Source organism: Pholcus phalangioides, unplaced genomic scaffold, assembly GCF_987345545.1.
Source record: "Pholcus phalangioides strain wild (caught in Gottingen) unplaced genomic scaffold, Ppha-v1.0 ptg000009l_1, whole genome shotgun sequence".
NCBI lineage: Eukaryota > Metazoa > Arthropoda > Arachnida > Araneae > Pholcidae > Pholcus > Pholcus phalangioides.
Genome location: NW_028301602.1, coordinates 38,410,653 through 38,425,472, shown reverse-complemented (window position 1 = coordinate 38,425,472; position 14,820 = coordinate 38,410,653). Strand labels below are relative to the sequence as shown.

The 14,820-nt window shown below is 37.7% G+C and overlaps 1 protein-coding gene across 1 annotated transcript in view; it reads right to left on the bottom strand.

Annotated features, from left to right (window-relative positions):
- Window positions 1-13,152, bottom strand: part of LOC149083037 (uncharacterized) — a 34,520-nt gene extending 21,368 nt beyond the window's left edge. The window contains exons 1-4 of the mRNA XM_089236137.1: window positions 12,980-13,152; window positions 10,006-10,224; window positions 4,279-4,530; window positions 1,058-1,221 (exon numbers count right to left, since the gene is read on the bottom strand). Of these exons, the coding sequence (XP_089092263.1) occupies window positions 1,058-1,221; window positions 4,279-4,530; window positions 10,006-10,224; window positions 12,980-13,052 (708 nt within the window). The 5' untranslated portion in view covers window positions 13,053-13,152. The remainder of the gene's footprint in view (window positions 1-1,057; window positions 1,222-4,278; window positions 4,531-10,005; window positions 10,225-12,979) is intronic.
- Between the last annotated feature and the right edge of the window lie 1,668 nt (window positions 13,153-14,820).

Sequence of the window (14,820 nt, the reverse complement as noted above, 5' to 3'; positions counted from 1 at the left end):
ATTTTTTTTTCATATATAGTTACCATTTGGTTATTATTATCAGAACCTCCCCCCCCCCCCCCCACAATATGATCGCATTAAGTGGCGTGGACTATATTTAAAACCACTGAAATCTCAGCGAACGAAAATCTCCATCACACATCGACTAAGTAATACAGTCGAATACCGTTATAGCGAAAATCTCGTTTTAAACGAAAACTTTTCTAATCCTCCAGATAAGTTTACATAGGAACAATGCAAAAATCTGGAATTCATTTATAACGAAATCTCGTTATTACGAAGTGATTTCTCTGGTCTCTTGGAGTTCGTTATAACGGTATTCGACTGTAACATCAACTTGTTACTTAATTGTTACTTAAACGATATTAAGAAATTTAATGTTACTGTTTTATTTTTATCTGTTTCTAATATCATATGGAAATACTAGATGGCCTATAAATTCAGAAATTGTTTATAAATTCATATAAATCGAAGATATTTGTACATTTTAGTACGGTTTATTTGCAAAAAAAAAGTTATTCTTACGAAGGGATCATTATTTTGTACACAAAAAAAATGTTTAAATATTTATCGATAGAGGGTGCTGAACAAAAGCAAATCACAGAATACTGGGAATGAACCTTCCATCAATCTCTTATGTGTCCGAAAGGTCGGTAAAGCTTAAGTCGGTGATTCGTGGCTGAGGTAAAACAACTTCATCAATGGTGCTCGATCCACTAACGTCAAAATCACAATGAAAACTTTATGCAAGTGCCAGTACCGGAAAAATTCAGAAATGAGATGCTAATCGTACACACTGCATTTTATAGGAATCTGATTTGCATATTTTCAGTGATTTGCTTTCGTGCAGTATTCTCTATTGCCAATTTTTTTTCCCTTGCACAAAAAAAAAAAAATCTCTCTTCTCTTGAGAATAAATTTTTCACAAACCATTCAAATATTCCAATTTTTATGAATTTTTAAACTATTTACTAATTTATGGGCCAGCCTGTATTACGATGACCTCACCCATACAAAATTATATTATATTTTGTAAGAAACAAACGTTAATACTAACAGCCAAAGCTTTTTTATCCACGACATCAAGGATGAAAACGAAAACATTGATAAACATGTTTGTTTCATCGATTATCTCTCCAGCCGAATTCTTAGTTGTCTTGTTCATTTCGTATCCCAGTGGTACCTGGACGCCTTCACTTGATGTGGTGCTCCAACCTTCATCTACAAATATTCAAAAATATGCAAATGAAATTACAAGAACGAAAAATTTCTACTTCTCCCTTAACTGGCATGGTGGGGACCCCATGCATTCTTCATCTTGTCACACCTTGAGAAAGAAATACATGTGGACCATCTTATTTTCAGTACCTTTCAAGCAAGTTGTTTACACGTTTATGACAAATTTGATCAAAAAGTTTCCGTCACAACTTGCTTAAGGCTTTTATGTCTGACGGCCGGAGTGTTCAGATCGCAATGGCGTATCGGAAGAGCGCCAGTTTTCTCGGTAACGGATTCAAATTAATGATGAAACATCAGTATCCGAGATGAGCATGAGGATAGTATTGTACGTGAGACCTGTGTGATCTCACGTATTTACTATATTTATATTATTAATGTATATAGTATTATAAATATAGTAAATATTATTTAAATTCGTAAATTTTATTTTTTAAACTAATTTTTTAATCATAAAAATTGCGTTCAAAAATTTTAATACATAATTTAAAAAAAATTTCAAAAGACATGTATATATCCCTCCAGTTCTTGCGAATGCGTGTCTTTGACCATTTTGAGTAAAAGACCACGTAAAAGACCATTTTTGAGAAAATAATTAAAGAAATTTGAAAAATTATTTAGTGAATTAATGATTGAAGTCATGTGAAAAACTCGTTGGTTTTATGAAAATTTGTTTTGTTGATTTTTAAAATGCATTAACACTTGCTGGTGTCGAAATGGCACCGTGACGCCAGTTACGCACATAACTTTCACAACGCCAGTTAAGGGTTAAAAAGACATTTTATGCCATAAAAACTGCTGATGGGGGGCATAAATTTCTGCAATAAATGATTGAAAACTAAAGAAATTAGAGAAAAATGAGTTTCGTATAAAAAACTTAATAATACCTTCTGAAATTCATCTGTGAGAATTGCCTATATACAGGGTGCTCATAAAATTACTTTGCCAATATACGAGCATTTAGCGGTCGCAAAATGCAACTAATGCTAATGAAATTCGAGATATAGGTGTTTCAAAGTATGTGCTCAAGAATGAAGTAAGAAAAAAAAAGCTTTGCTCCGCGGGTACGGTCACAGCAATGAAATTTCGAAAATATTCAAACGGCAGCGCTCACTTTTATGCATTGCAAAATGATTGGCACAGAAAACAAAAAAAACATGAATGGCGTTGAAACGGTACCTGCACCACCATAAATGTCAGAGCAGAACGTCGACAAAGAAAGGTCTCACTAAGGGGTTGGTATGCTATCCGCTCGGTCGGGCATCTCTCTCCAATCTACAGCTAGTCCCCGCACCAACCCTTTGGTGAGACTTTTCTTTTTGTCTGTGTCTTGCGCAGGCGTTTATGGTGGTGCAGGTACCGTTTCAACGTCATTCATGGTTTTTTTACTGCGCCAATCATTTTGCAATGCATAAAAGTGAATGATGTCATTCGAATTTTTTCGAAATTTCGTTGCAGTGACCGTACCCGCTCGACCAAGTATTTTTTCTCTCATTTCATTCGTCAGCTTCTTCTTAACGGCTCGTGTATTGGCAGTCATTTTACGACCATATTATTTAGAACAGATTTCGTTTAGCGGACTAATCATGATGTCTGCGGACCAGTAGGGTCCCGTACTTTTATTTCAATTTTAACGCTGGATCTTACGACCTTACCAACACGCCATTCGGGCTCCTTTCACTGTTGGTAGCGCTCACATGCGGTTTTTATAATGATGTTGACATTAGTGGATAAAACAGAATGAATTTTTTTTACTTTAGCCACACATGAATCATCGGCTGAAGCTTTATGAATGTTTCGTACACAGAAGGGATTGAAATAAATAAGGTTCAGGTCCGATAACTCCTGATTGCTTGCACCGCCCCCTATTGACAAAAATTGGAAATAATTTTGTTTCCCCTGAACAAAAAAAAATTGCAGAGTGTATGATTTACCGCTCATTTCTGAATTCTTTTTTTTTGTTAGTGGCGCTTGCGTAAAGTTTTCATTGTGATGTTGACTATTGGTGGATTGAGCACTGTTGGTAGAATTGCTTTGCCTTATCCTCGAAAAGCCCATTATTATACCGCTCACTATCTCCGGTCATATATCACCATACGCATACGGCGATTTCCAACCAGTGGAATTAGGTGGGGGGAATAAAGGTGACATATATAACCCCGTTCACATGTGCAAATATTGCGGTAGCATTGGGAGTTCTAGCACCAGCCTGACGACTTTTTTCCTTCATAAGGAAATAAATGGAGAGCAGTCATTTTGGTGAAAATTTTTGAAGCGGTTTTTAAAAACCCGCTTTTGCTATTTCCCATGTAAACGGGGCTAATTGGTGGTCGCCCAGGCTCGGTAGGTAAAGAACTTGTTCCTGATGTTCTTGCCTGGATTCGAACCCATGGATTTTCGCGGTGACTTTCACGGTGGACGAACGTCTGACTACTGCGCCGCTCGGGAAAAACTGATGCCAGAAGCACTCGTTTGGCAGTTCCCAGGCGGCCATCCTCCCAGGCACTAACTGCGAACGATGCTGCTTAACTTTGGTGATCGGGCGAGAACTGGTGTTTTCAGCATGGTATGGCCGTTAGGAAAAGTCATCTATCCCAACGGCCAAATCGCTGACTGGAGCTTTACGAACGTTCCAGGCACAGAAGAGATTAAAGAAAAGCTCGGGTCGAAAATTCTGTGATTTGATTTTGTGCAGCGCCCTCGATCAACAAATATTCGAATTTTTGTTTTCTGTGCTAAAAGACCCCCTTTCGTGGGAATGGATTTTTTGGTAAATCACATTCAAATATATATATATCTATTCCTTCAATTTTTATGGATTTTTTTTTTCTTTTAAAAGGCTGTCGTTCTCTCTCGGAATCGGCAATGAATTGTAGGTCCCGGTCTAAATTAGCCACCCGTGTGCAAAAAATGGCAGTGGTGCGACAAAAATTATCAATTTATGGATTTTCGATTTTATGGGACACCCTGTGTTATGCAGTGTACCCGAATTTTCCCTTGTTTTTCGCTGATATAAATTTTGAAATCGAAACTGAAATTTACTTGAGAAAAACGCTGTCACTGTAGCGTCGATAGTATTCTTGTCCCCGGTGGTCTGGCTAAGCTTGTACTGCCATGATGTCGCTGGTATTCCACGAATAGTCGTAGGTTTAGCTCTCTCTGAATCAACTAAATTTCCAGTATCGATTGTGAACAGCTGTCGCAGTGAAAATGTGATCCTCCCGTCCTTAAAGCCGTAGCCAGGGAGAGATGTTCCTACGGTCAACCAGTCTTGTTTGGATTCTACCACGCAATCTGGATAATAATAATAGAAAAATAAAGTGATAAAGTTATTATAATAAAATTCTTAGTTTCATATACAGGGTGAAAACGTAAGTACATTTCACCTCAATTAAGTCGTAAACCGTTGACTATAGATGCATATTTTCAATGAGAAAAATTAGTTAAACAACGTGCAGATGTGTATTTAAGAGGGAGAGACTTAGCGAGCTGAATTGCCCAGAGCGGCAAGTTCAGAGAGTCAGCAAATATCAGGAATGAGTGGCCAAGAAAGTTTGCAGAATGGGAGAAGTGCGGCAAAATTTGCATAAATCCCAATAAATCCGCCTGTGCCCAGACAGCTACTGACTAGGTTAGTGAGTGACCAAAACAATGACCTAGAGAGTTTGTAAACGCGTGAGTGAGCAAAAGAGTGATTTGGAGCTTGAGTTAGCATGTGAATGAACAAAATAGTGACATTCGGAGCAATGGAACAGGCCACTGAGTGACCTAGAGCATGTGTAAACGATCAAAAGAGTGCTGTAAAAGCATGTGCTGTACAAAGAGTATTAGAGCATGTACAAGCTTATGAATCACCAAAACAGTGATCCAGAGTGCGTGCAAGCATGTTACTGGCCAAAAGAATGACCTAGAGTATGTGTAAACGTGGAAATGATCAAAAGAGTGACCTATAAATTACGGAACCATTCGGGTGAGTGACGAAATAAGTGCAAGCATGCGAGTGACCAAAACAATGTGCAATCACGTGAGTGACAAAAACAGTGCAGAAGCATGTGCGTAACTAAAAGAGTGACTTAGAGAGTGTGTGAGAATGGGACTGAGCGAAAGAGCGACTTTGGCTGCACTCATAGTGGAGTGAAGAGGCTAAGAGTTCCAAGAATTTCGACTAGGAAGAAGGGTGGAGGAAGAGATGTCCGCACATAGTAAAAGAGGAGGAGAACAGAGAAAATGTCCCGAGGTGTTTTGACATGTAAGGATGTGATGATGATGATGATCCCACCTCAAAAGAGGGAAAGAAAAAAAAAGAAGGGGGGAAACGGACCAATCAGCAAATGGCCAAAATCAGCAGATCGAGGTGAAAACAAACATGTTTGTTCAACCCCCCTAACCTCGTTGACTGGCCTCTTTCTCTTCTTTGTCTCGCTCCTCGAGTGTATGCGGTGTAGAACAAAGCAATACAATTGTTTTCGTCGTTAGTCTATATCATGTACTCCCGTACCTCATGGATGGTCGCCTCAATATGCGCACGGCCTCAGAGATACAGTTGTACTTGAAAGAGGGCGCAAGCGGGATGAAGGTTGGCGAATTTTAGGAAAGACTAGTCAAGAAAATTGAAATAGAATGGGAGAAGGGCAGCAAAAAATTCGTGTAGCCCACGGGTGGCATAACCATAAATGCGCTCTGATAACGTGTCCATCTTAGATGTGTCACTCATTCTTCAGAAGTCTGATCGTTATCCAGATATTCCTTTTTGGACAGGGGTCTTAAACGCATGGCCCTCACTCAAAGCCCTTTCCAGTGGGCCGCTGACGAAAAGCCACTGCTACTACTTAACCGCACATGCACCTCATACGCATTAGCCCTAAGGCAGAGGTCTTCAACCTTTCAGACATTGCTGGCCAAACTCAAAATTGACGCCCCGCGGGCCGCTACATCATGTCATACTGCGGTATTTATAATTGTAGGGTTGAATCTTGATTAAAGATTTTTGTTCGTTGTGGCACCATTTCTTCACCAATTCTGAGAATATCTGTACATTGCATTTTCGTTCATTGATCCCGCAATTATTGCTTTCAATTTATCTTAACATTATTTCTTTTCAATTATTCCGAAATTATTATTCTCAATTATTCTGAAAATATTCTTTTTTCAATTATTCTGAAAATATTCTTTTTTCAATTATTCTGAAAATATTCTTTTTTCAATTATTCTGAAAATATTCTTTTTTCAATTATTCCGAAATTAATCCTGTCATTAATTCTGAAACTATTTTTATCCCTGATATTCTGAGAAATTATTTCTGTCACGGATTCTGAAATCAACCCGTTCAGTAATTCTGAAACTATCTGCTACTTATTTTTAAATTATGTTTTTCAATATACCTCGAAATTATTTTATTTTCAATTATTCTGAAATCATTTTTGTCACTGATTGTGACATCATTATTTTGAATAATTCTGATATTATTTCTGCCAAAAAATTCTGAAATTATTTCTGCCAAAAAATTCTGAAATTATTTCTGCCAAAAAATTCTGAAATTATTTATTTTAAAAGTTATGAAATTATTTATTTTAAAAGTTATGAAATTATTTATTTTAAAAGTTATGAAATTATTTATTTTAAAAGTTATGAAATTATTTATTTTAAAAGTTATGAAACTATTATTTTTTAATTAAGGAGTTTTCAAACGTTTAAATTGCGTATTTTGTTTCAATTTGTAAATATTAATCGTCTCTCAGCTATTTCCTAAAAACAGTCGGCGGGCCATGGTGAAGAGCTTCGAGGGCCATATTTAGCCCGCGGGACAGGTGTTGAAGAGTCCGGCTCTACGAAATTGGTAGATTTCGGAATGTGTGTTCTTAGTGTATGTGTGGCCCTAACGTATTTATGTTGACATAATTGTGCTTATTTTATGTTCTTGCTGGTGATGCCATCTGCCTTTCATATTTTGAAGTAAAGATGGTAAATGTAACTATCGTGTAGTAGGTATGCCAGCTGTCTGCGGGAGAGACTTTTTTTAAAGGGGGAACCAACTTACATAGTTGCATAATTCATGGAAATTTTGAAAAAAATATCATTGACATAAATTATTCGAGATTTAATGAATATATAAATGCATTTATTAAGGCTTTTAAAATTTACTTTTCCAAAAAAAAAAAATCACAGCTAATGAGAGAAATAATTTCAGAACTGGTTGAAAAAAATTCTTTCATAGTTTCACATGAAAATTAGTGATTAGTGAAAAATATTTCCAGAATTACAGAAAGAAATATTTTTCATAATTAATGAAAAATATATTTCCGTATAGAAATATTTTCAGGAACTAAATGAAGATTAATTTTTAGTGAAAATTTGATTTCAGAATTCGGGGGAATTCATATTTAATTTTAAAAAAATATTTCAGAATATATAAATGAAAATTCATATTATTGATGGAAAAACACACAATTTCAAGAATGAACGAAAATTCATGTTTAATGAAAAGCCAATCTCATAATGAATGAATTTCTCAAACAATATAAACCATTGTTTCCCAAAGGGGGCAACATCGTCCCCCTGGTGGGCAATAGAATGGTCCAGGGGGCGATAGATGCAACGGGTATAATATACAATCCAATGGGTTGAGAGCGCGATGAGAGAAAAAAAATTTCTGATGAAGGGGGCGATGGAACAAAAAAGTTTGGGAAACTATGATATATAGGGGCGCGGTAGCCCGGTCGATAAGATGCTCGCTTAAAGTACCAAAGGATGTTTAGAGGTGTCTCGAGTTCGATACCCGGTTCTTCCTTGTTAGAAAACTTTCCTGACACAGCGGTACAACAAAAAACGGCGACTTGACCGCAGCAAAAAATTGCTACCGCAGGGAGTCCCCCATCGAGGGGTTAGCGCACCAACCTCTCGATGAGTATAAAAAACAAGCCTGCCGTTCGGAATCGGCAATAAATTGTAGGTCCCGGTCTAATTAGCCCTCGTGTGCAGAAAATGACCGTGGTGCGACAAAAATGATCAATGATCAATGAAACTATGATATAGACCAGTGATTCCCAACATGGGTGTTAAAGCCCCTTTGGGGACGATGGAAAGTTCCGGACAGGTGGTAGAAGCTACGGGTATGACATAGGATCCTATGGGTTAGATTCCGTTGGGGGGCGATGAGACAAAAAGGTTGGGAAACTATGATGTAGACATTCCCCCCACTTTGCTTTTGACACGTGACCCTGGGTCCCATTGTGCCCACCTTTTAAGACACCAATATATGAATTTAGGTACCGCAGTATGGCCCTCGGGCTTCATGGAAATTCTTTTTTGGCCCGCAATGTCTGGAAAGGTTGAATACCCCTACCTTAAGCTATACAAATGAAAGAAACAGAAATAGAAACAGTGATAACCAAACGAAGTGGCTGCACTCCAAATACGAACTTTATGTATTGTAATACATGAATGAGAAGAAATATTCATCCCGTAAGGTATAACAAAACATTTTTGCTCTACGCCTCTCTGGTAAGGGTGGCCTGTATGGGCCTACGTCCGTATCCGTCAATTATTGCAAAAGAGTGTATACGGTGACGTGCGTGCCTAAATACACCCAGGAAAAAAAAAATTAAATTAAACATGAATGATGTATAACATAGTGTGCTCAACTTTTTTTAAAAATGCAGGCCGCTTCATTGGTTTGAAACGTGTCACATAAGTGATCTGTAAATGAGCCGCAGACCACGCAAGTAATCTGGGAATGTGCACCCCAGGTCACTTGAGTGATTTGCAAATGTATTGCGGGTCGCTTAAGTGGTGTGTTAATGATCCTCGGGCCACTTAAGTGAAGTGAGAATGCGGCGAGCCACTTAAGTGATATAAAACAGCTTCCCAAGTTACTTAAGTGATCTTTAAATGTGCCTCGGGTCACTTAATTCAAGTAAGAATGTGTCATGAGCCACTCAAGTTCCCAGCACGCTGTTGCCGATCACTTTAGAGGTGGTCTGCGAACGTGCCGCATTTTATTTAAGTGGTCTGTAAATATGCCGTGGGTCACTTATGTGATCTGGAAGTGCGTCGCGTGTCACTTAAATGGTCTGTTGATGTACCGCGGGCCCCTTAAGTGGTCTGTTAATGTACCTCAAGCAAATTGAGTGGTCTATCAATGCAACTCGGGCCACTTAAGTGAAGAAATGTGTTGCGAGCCACTCAAGTGATATAGAACAGCACCCGAAGTCACTTAAGTGATCTTTAAATGTGCCTCAGTTCACTTGAGTGATCTTTAAATGTGCCTCAGTTCACTTGAGTGATCTTTAAATGTGCTTCAGTTCACTTGAGTGATCTGTAAATATACCGTGGGGTCCCTTAAGTGATCTGGAAGTGCGTTGCGTGTCACCTAAGTTATCTAGAACAGCGCCTCAGTTAACGTAAGTGATCTGTGAATGTGCCGCATGTTACTTGAGTGGTTTGTAAATTTACCGCGGATCACTTAAATGATCTAGAACAGCATTCCAGGTCATATAATTGATCTGAGAATGACCCGCGAATTACTCAAGTGGTCTGCAAATGTGCCGAGGGTCATTTAAGTAGCCTGTGAATGCGCCTGTCCGGGCCTTTACGGGATCTGGTTACGTGTTACTGAGTTCTTTTTTTGAGTTTTTTAGGTCGCGGGCCACATCAAATGACTCCGAGGATCACATTTGGATCGCGGTCCACAGTTTTAACGCGTATGATGTGGAATTTGATGAAAGTATTTCGAATGAATTACGATGATTAATAGAATAATCGAGATTATACTTGTTCGTTGGAAGTATTTCATCGTTTCTCCGGTCAGTCCGATTTCTAAGAACGTGATGTTAGTGCCGGCCTCCCAAACAGTAAAAGCCGCGTCTTTCGTCGAATTGTCGTAGGTTTCCTTGAAAGCCAATTGCATCGTGATCTCGGACATCGGGTCTGAAAGGTCTTCTACAATTTCCCCAAATGCCTTGTAACTGCGGTCCAAATATATCGGGGGATCTAGAAAAGAATTCAGATAAAAAACAAAGATTATATTCCACAATATTTAAATACAGTCAGATTTGGTTATGACAACCTCGGTTGTAACGACACCTCGGTTATAACGCAAATGGTTTGGGCGGCTTGGGCCGATTCCCCCATAGAGCAGTGTCTCTCAACTTTTTCTGAAAACACTGACCAGTAAAATGCCTGAAATAATTTAAAGGACTAAATGTGTCCCGTATTACGGGACATTCCTGAAATTTTCGTTGTTCCGATATTTTTTACACATTTTTTTAGTTTTCTTTCAATAATGATTACTTGAATTTGTAATATTTAGGGGTCATTCAAGTATTACGTCAGCATCGAGGGGGGAGGGGGTTTCGGATTTGCTGACTTTTGATGACGGGGGGGGGGGGGTTTGAAGGTTGCTTAAGTAATCAACCACCCCTTTTTGAAGATATGAAATATTCTAAGCTGCTGACGGGGGGAGGGGGTCAGTGTTTTACTGACTTTTGCTGACGGGGAGGGGGTAAAAATGGCTGAAAATCTGCTTGCGTAATACTTGAATGGCCCTTACTTAAAGTCGTGAATACACACACACTCGTCCGTATTCATTATATTATGATACTTATGGCAAAAATTATAAATTAATCTCACATCTACCAGATCCCATATCTTTGTTTCGTTTTATTTATCGGGTTTATGTTATGTCCTCGATTGTTTTTTTGGAATTTTGATTATGACTGGTGATTCTGCCTAGTTCTTACAATGTTTTCTGATGACAATCACCAATGTCCCGTATTTTACGGATTTATTATTTAAAGGTCCCGATTTATCGAATTTTTTCCTTCTCAATGAAAAATATGGTCGTCAGATCATTTGAATATATTTTTCGTGAAGTATAGATCTTTGTTTACTGTAACAACCCTCTTCACTTCCAGCTTAAGCTAGCTTAACAGCTTAAAGTCTAGTCAAGGGGTTCGTTATCCTTTTCAACCATAAAATTAACTTCGCGACCCATGCGAATGTTGGCCCATGGGAAGTCTGAAACCGAAAAATAAAGGTACAAACTAGACGGTAATTCCACGAATTTAGAACCTAATTTAAAGTGGCAAATATTGTATTAAATGTACAAAAATGGGAAAAAGTACTAAGCAAACACTAAATATTTAGAAATAAAAATTAGATGTCCGACTACCTTTCTCGTCACTTTTTCTATAATATGGTACTAAAGTGAACATTAAGGGCATTTATGGGAAAGTGCCCATAAAAAATATGGTGAAAACAATAACGAATTGTCTGTCATTTTCTATGAAAAAGTCATTTTTATGCCAATTTTAAGCCAAATGCATGTGATATGCGAAACGCGAATACAAAAATTTCTATGAATGGAATATTTTGTTCTTTTCACAGTACGTTCATCTAGCAATGATGCTGGTTACGAACCAAAATTTAAGTATTGCACTGCACGCATTTAAGTTACACTCAAATCTGTTAGTGTGCGAGTGAATTTTTTGAAATTTAATTCTATGTATCGTGTATAAAACACTGTAATTAGACAAATATATATGGGAAACCTAAAGTTTTTTGGTTCATAACCTTAAAATTAAATGGCAAAATATGGTTTTCAAATTTCATAATGATACAATGAATAGATTTTAAGAAATTATGTTTGAAACTCTAGTACAGGCATCTTCAACCCGTTGCTTTCGATTACCACGGTGCTCCCTGAAGTACCCAGAGTGTGCGATGCCCGTATTCGATTTCATGCTCGCGAGCACTTGATCAGCATTTCAATGAGAACACCTTGTAAAAATTGCATTCAAGGATTGAGAACATCCTGATTTCATGCATTCGTATGTTAAAGTTGCCGTAAGAGTGCTCTTTTTTGGATGACGGGTACAGGCAGTGCTCGCGACTAGAAAAAGGTTGAAGACCTCTGCTCTAGTACATTGTTCGTGAAACACATTTAACCCTTTTGGACCTTGGTGCCACAAATGTATGGGCTGCTTCTTCTAAATGCAGAATTTTCTTCTTTTTTCTACCCTCAGGAAGTTAAGCCCTGACTTAAAAGATTGCGTGAATTTTTAGTTGGAAATATGGTGAATATAAAGTTTGGATATTTTCATCAGAGGGCAGCACCAACTTTCAGTGGGTTTTTAGGACGGCTTCCAAGAGAAAGTGCCCCCAGTAAAAGTGCCATTTATTACATAAAATTTAGCAGTAAAATTCTGGAAAATGATTGCATGTGAAGATGAATATATACCCTGCATTATCTTGGCTGAAAAAATTTGAATGAGATGAAATATTTCTTTACAGAAGAAAATAAAATAAATATAAATGGACATTTGAAAGAAAAATCTGAAAAAATAATGATTTACTGTTTTAAAAGCATTTTTTTAAGTATCAGAAATGTAAAATATAGTATGAAATTTCCAAAAAAAATAATGCTCAGGTTTGAAAGCATTAAATTTTTATTCACGGATTACTTGTATGTAAAAACGCAACAGTAAATTTGACGTAACTTTGGTTATAAGCGGCTTGTGAACAAAACCAGACCATTTTTTTGGAATCACAAAAAACTGAGCGTTCGTAGAAAATTAAAAAAATAATACCGATATATATAAAAATAGATATTTTCTTCCAAAATATATAACGTTTTCAACGTAGTCGGATTCCTTAAAATGGAAACATTAAATGGAAAATTCATTGAAATCATATTTTAAATATAAGTGAAGAAAAAAACTGAAATGAAATAAAATATTTTATTTACCATTTGCCGCTATTAAGAAGTGTAGTAAATTCATGAAAAGGAAACATCCCAACGAGAGCGGAATAGCAGCCATGTTCTCTCGTCACCGGTGCGGATACCTTGATGTGAACGCCCACCAGTGTTTTAATCTGAACTCGCAATAAGTCGAAAATTGCGAGTTTATCAGATAATAACAAAGACATGGGACGGAGGTGGAGGGAGAAGAAAGATCAAGTTATCACGATACGGTGATAATGCTATGTTTTTATGTTGTTTCTCGCACCGTTGTTCGTTTTCCATAGAAAATAAAAGGAATTTATGGTTGTTATTTCGTGCCCGGGGATCGATATCGAAACTCGGGAAAATTAATTTCTTGAATATGAGGAGAAACAAAAATTTAAAATGCACACAATAATGCAATTCATTTTTCAAAAAATAAATAAATTTTATGATTTTTTTTTAAAATTTATGATCGATTTCGAATGACGGGTTGGGGGAAAAATGGTTTCAGTCCAAAAAGAAAATCAAAAGTAATGTATGTTTGTGCACTTCTGCACAGCTTCACAATTGGATAAATGAGAATTTATACAGGAAGATGAGGTACTGAAGATATTTTTATCTTAGACCGAGATTATACACTATAAAAGTTTGATAAAAGATCTTAATAAAACTTGAAAAATCCAACCAATTAAACGCATTGGTTACATTCGAGCAAATGCATCCGGTCATCTTCGTGGTGGAATTTTTCAAATTTTATCATAAAGCTTTTACAAAGCTTTCATAGTGTAATCCTGGCCTTACACTATGTCCCCAACCAACACCAGCTTTATTCTCTTATAGCTGGTGTTGGTACAACTCATTCGAGTTCGTACGTGTCCCCCATCTATTTGTGTTTTGGCCAGCTTATTTCTGCGTTTCGTACAGCCAGATGTGAGAAAGCTAAGCTCCTAGAACGTCCAGTTTTATGCTGAGTCTTGTACTGAAAGAACACGTACTCTTGTCAAGATCGCAATCCCCCTCCCCCCAAAGTATTCATTCTGAAAATCCCACTTCTGATCAAATATATTTTGATCAGAAGTTAACATGTTCCTAGATTTTTCCCACGCTATATCTCACAACGCACTCATTTTACCAATATTAGATTTAAGTTGCTACTTTACCGTACACCAACTCCGGTCAGATATCGCCATATGGAGAGCAATTACCAACTAGAGGAATTGGGTGGGAAATGGAAGTTCCATCCATCGGTGGTCACCCCAGGCTCGGTAGGTAAAGAACTTGCTTCTGACGTTTTATGCCCGGATTCGAACCCATGGACCTTGATGGTAACCTTCATAGTGGAAGACGAGCATCTTACCATGACGCCACTCGGGCGATAGATTTAAGTTGCTGGGACGCGTCAACAGAATTGACGCCAATATATGAAAGCATTCTCATGACAGTCGCCAAGCCATAACATGCCTTGTTTTTCAAAATATCTCTAGTATCAGAAAAGACACACCGACATTTACAGCTTATGAATTACTGACTAGCCGAAGAGCCAGCTACATGTAAATATTCTCACGTCTTTTAACTTTTAGAACCTAGCATAAGCGTGGCCTTGTCGCCAGGCATTTTTAGTTCAACCAAAGAGATTGTATTAAAGAGCTTCTTAACAAGGGCGTAGCCGGGGGGGGGGGGGACTTGGGGGTCTGGTCCCCCCACGAAATGTGAGAAAATGACCGTAAAAAGGGAAAAAGATGGCCAAATCTATTGTTCTGTCACTTTGGTCCCCCCGAACGAAATTTCTGGCTACGCCCCTGCTTCTTAATACAGCTTTGGATAGAGAATCCACTCTCACCGAAAAACTGTCTTGATTTAGT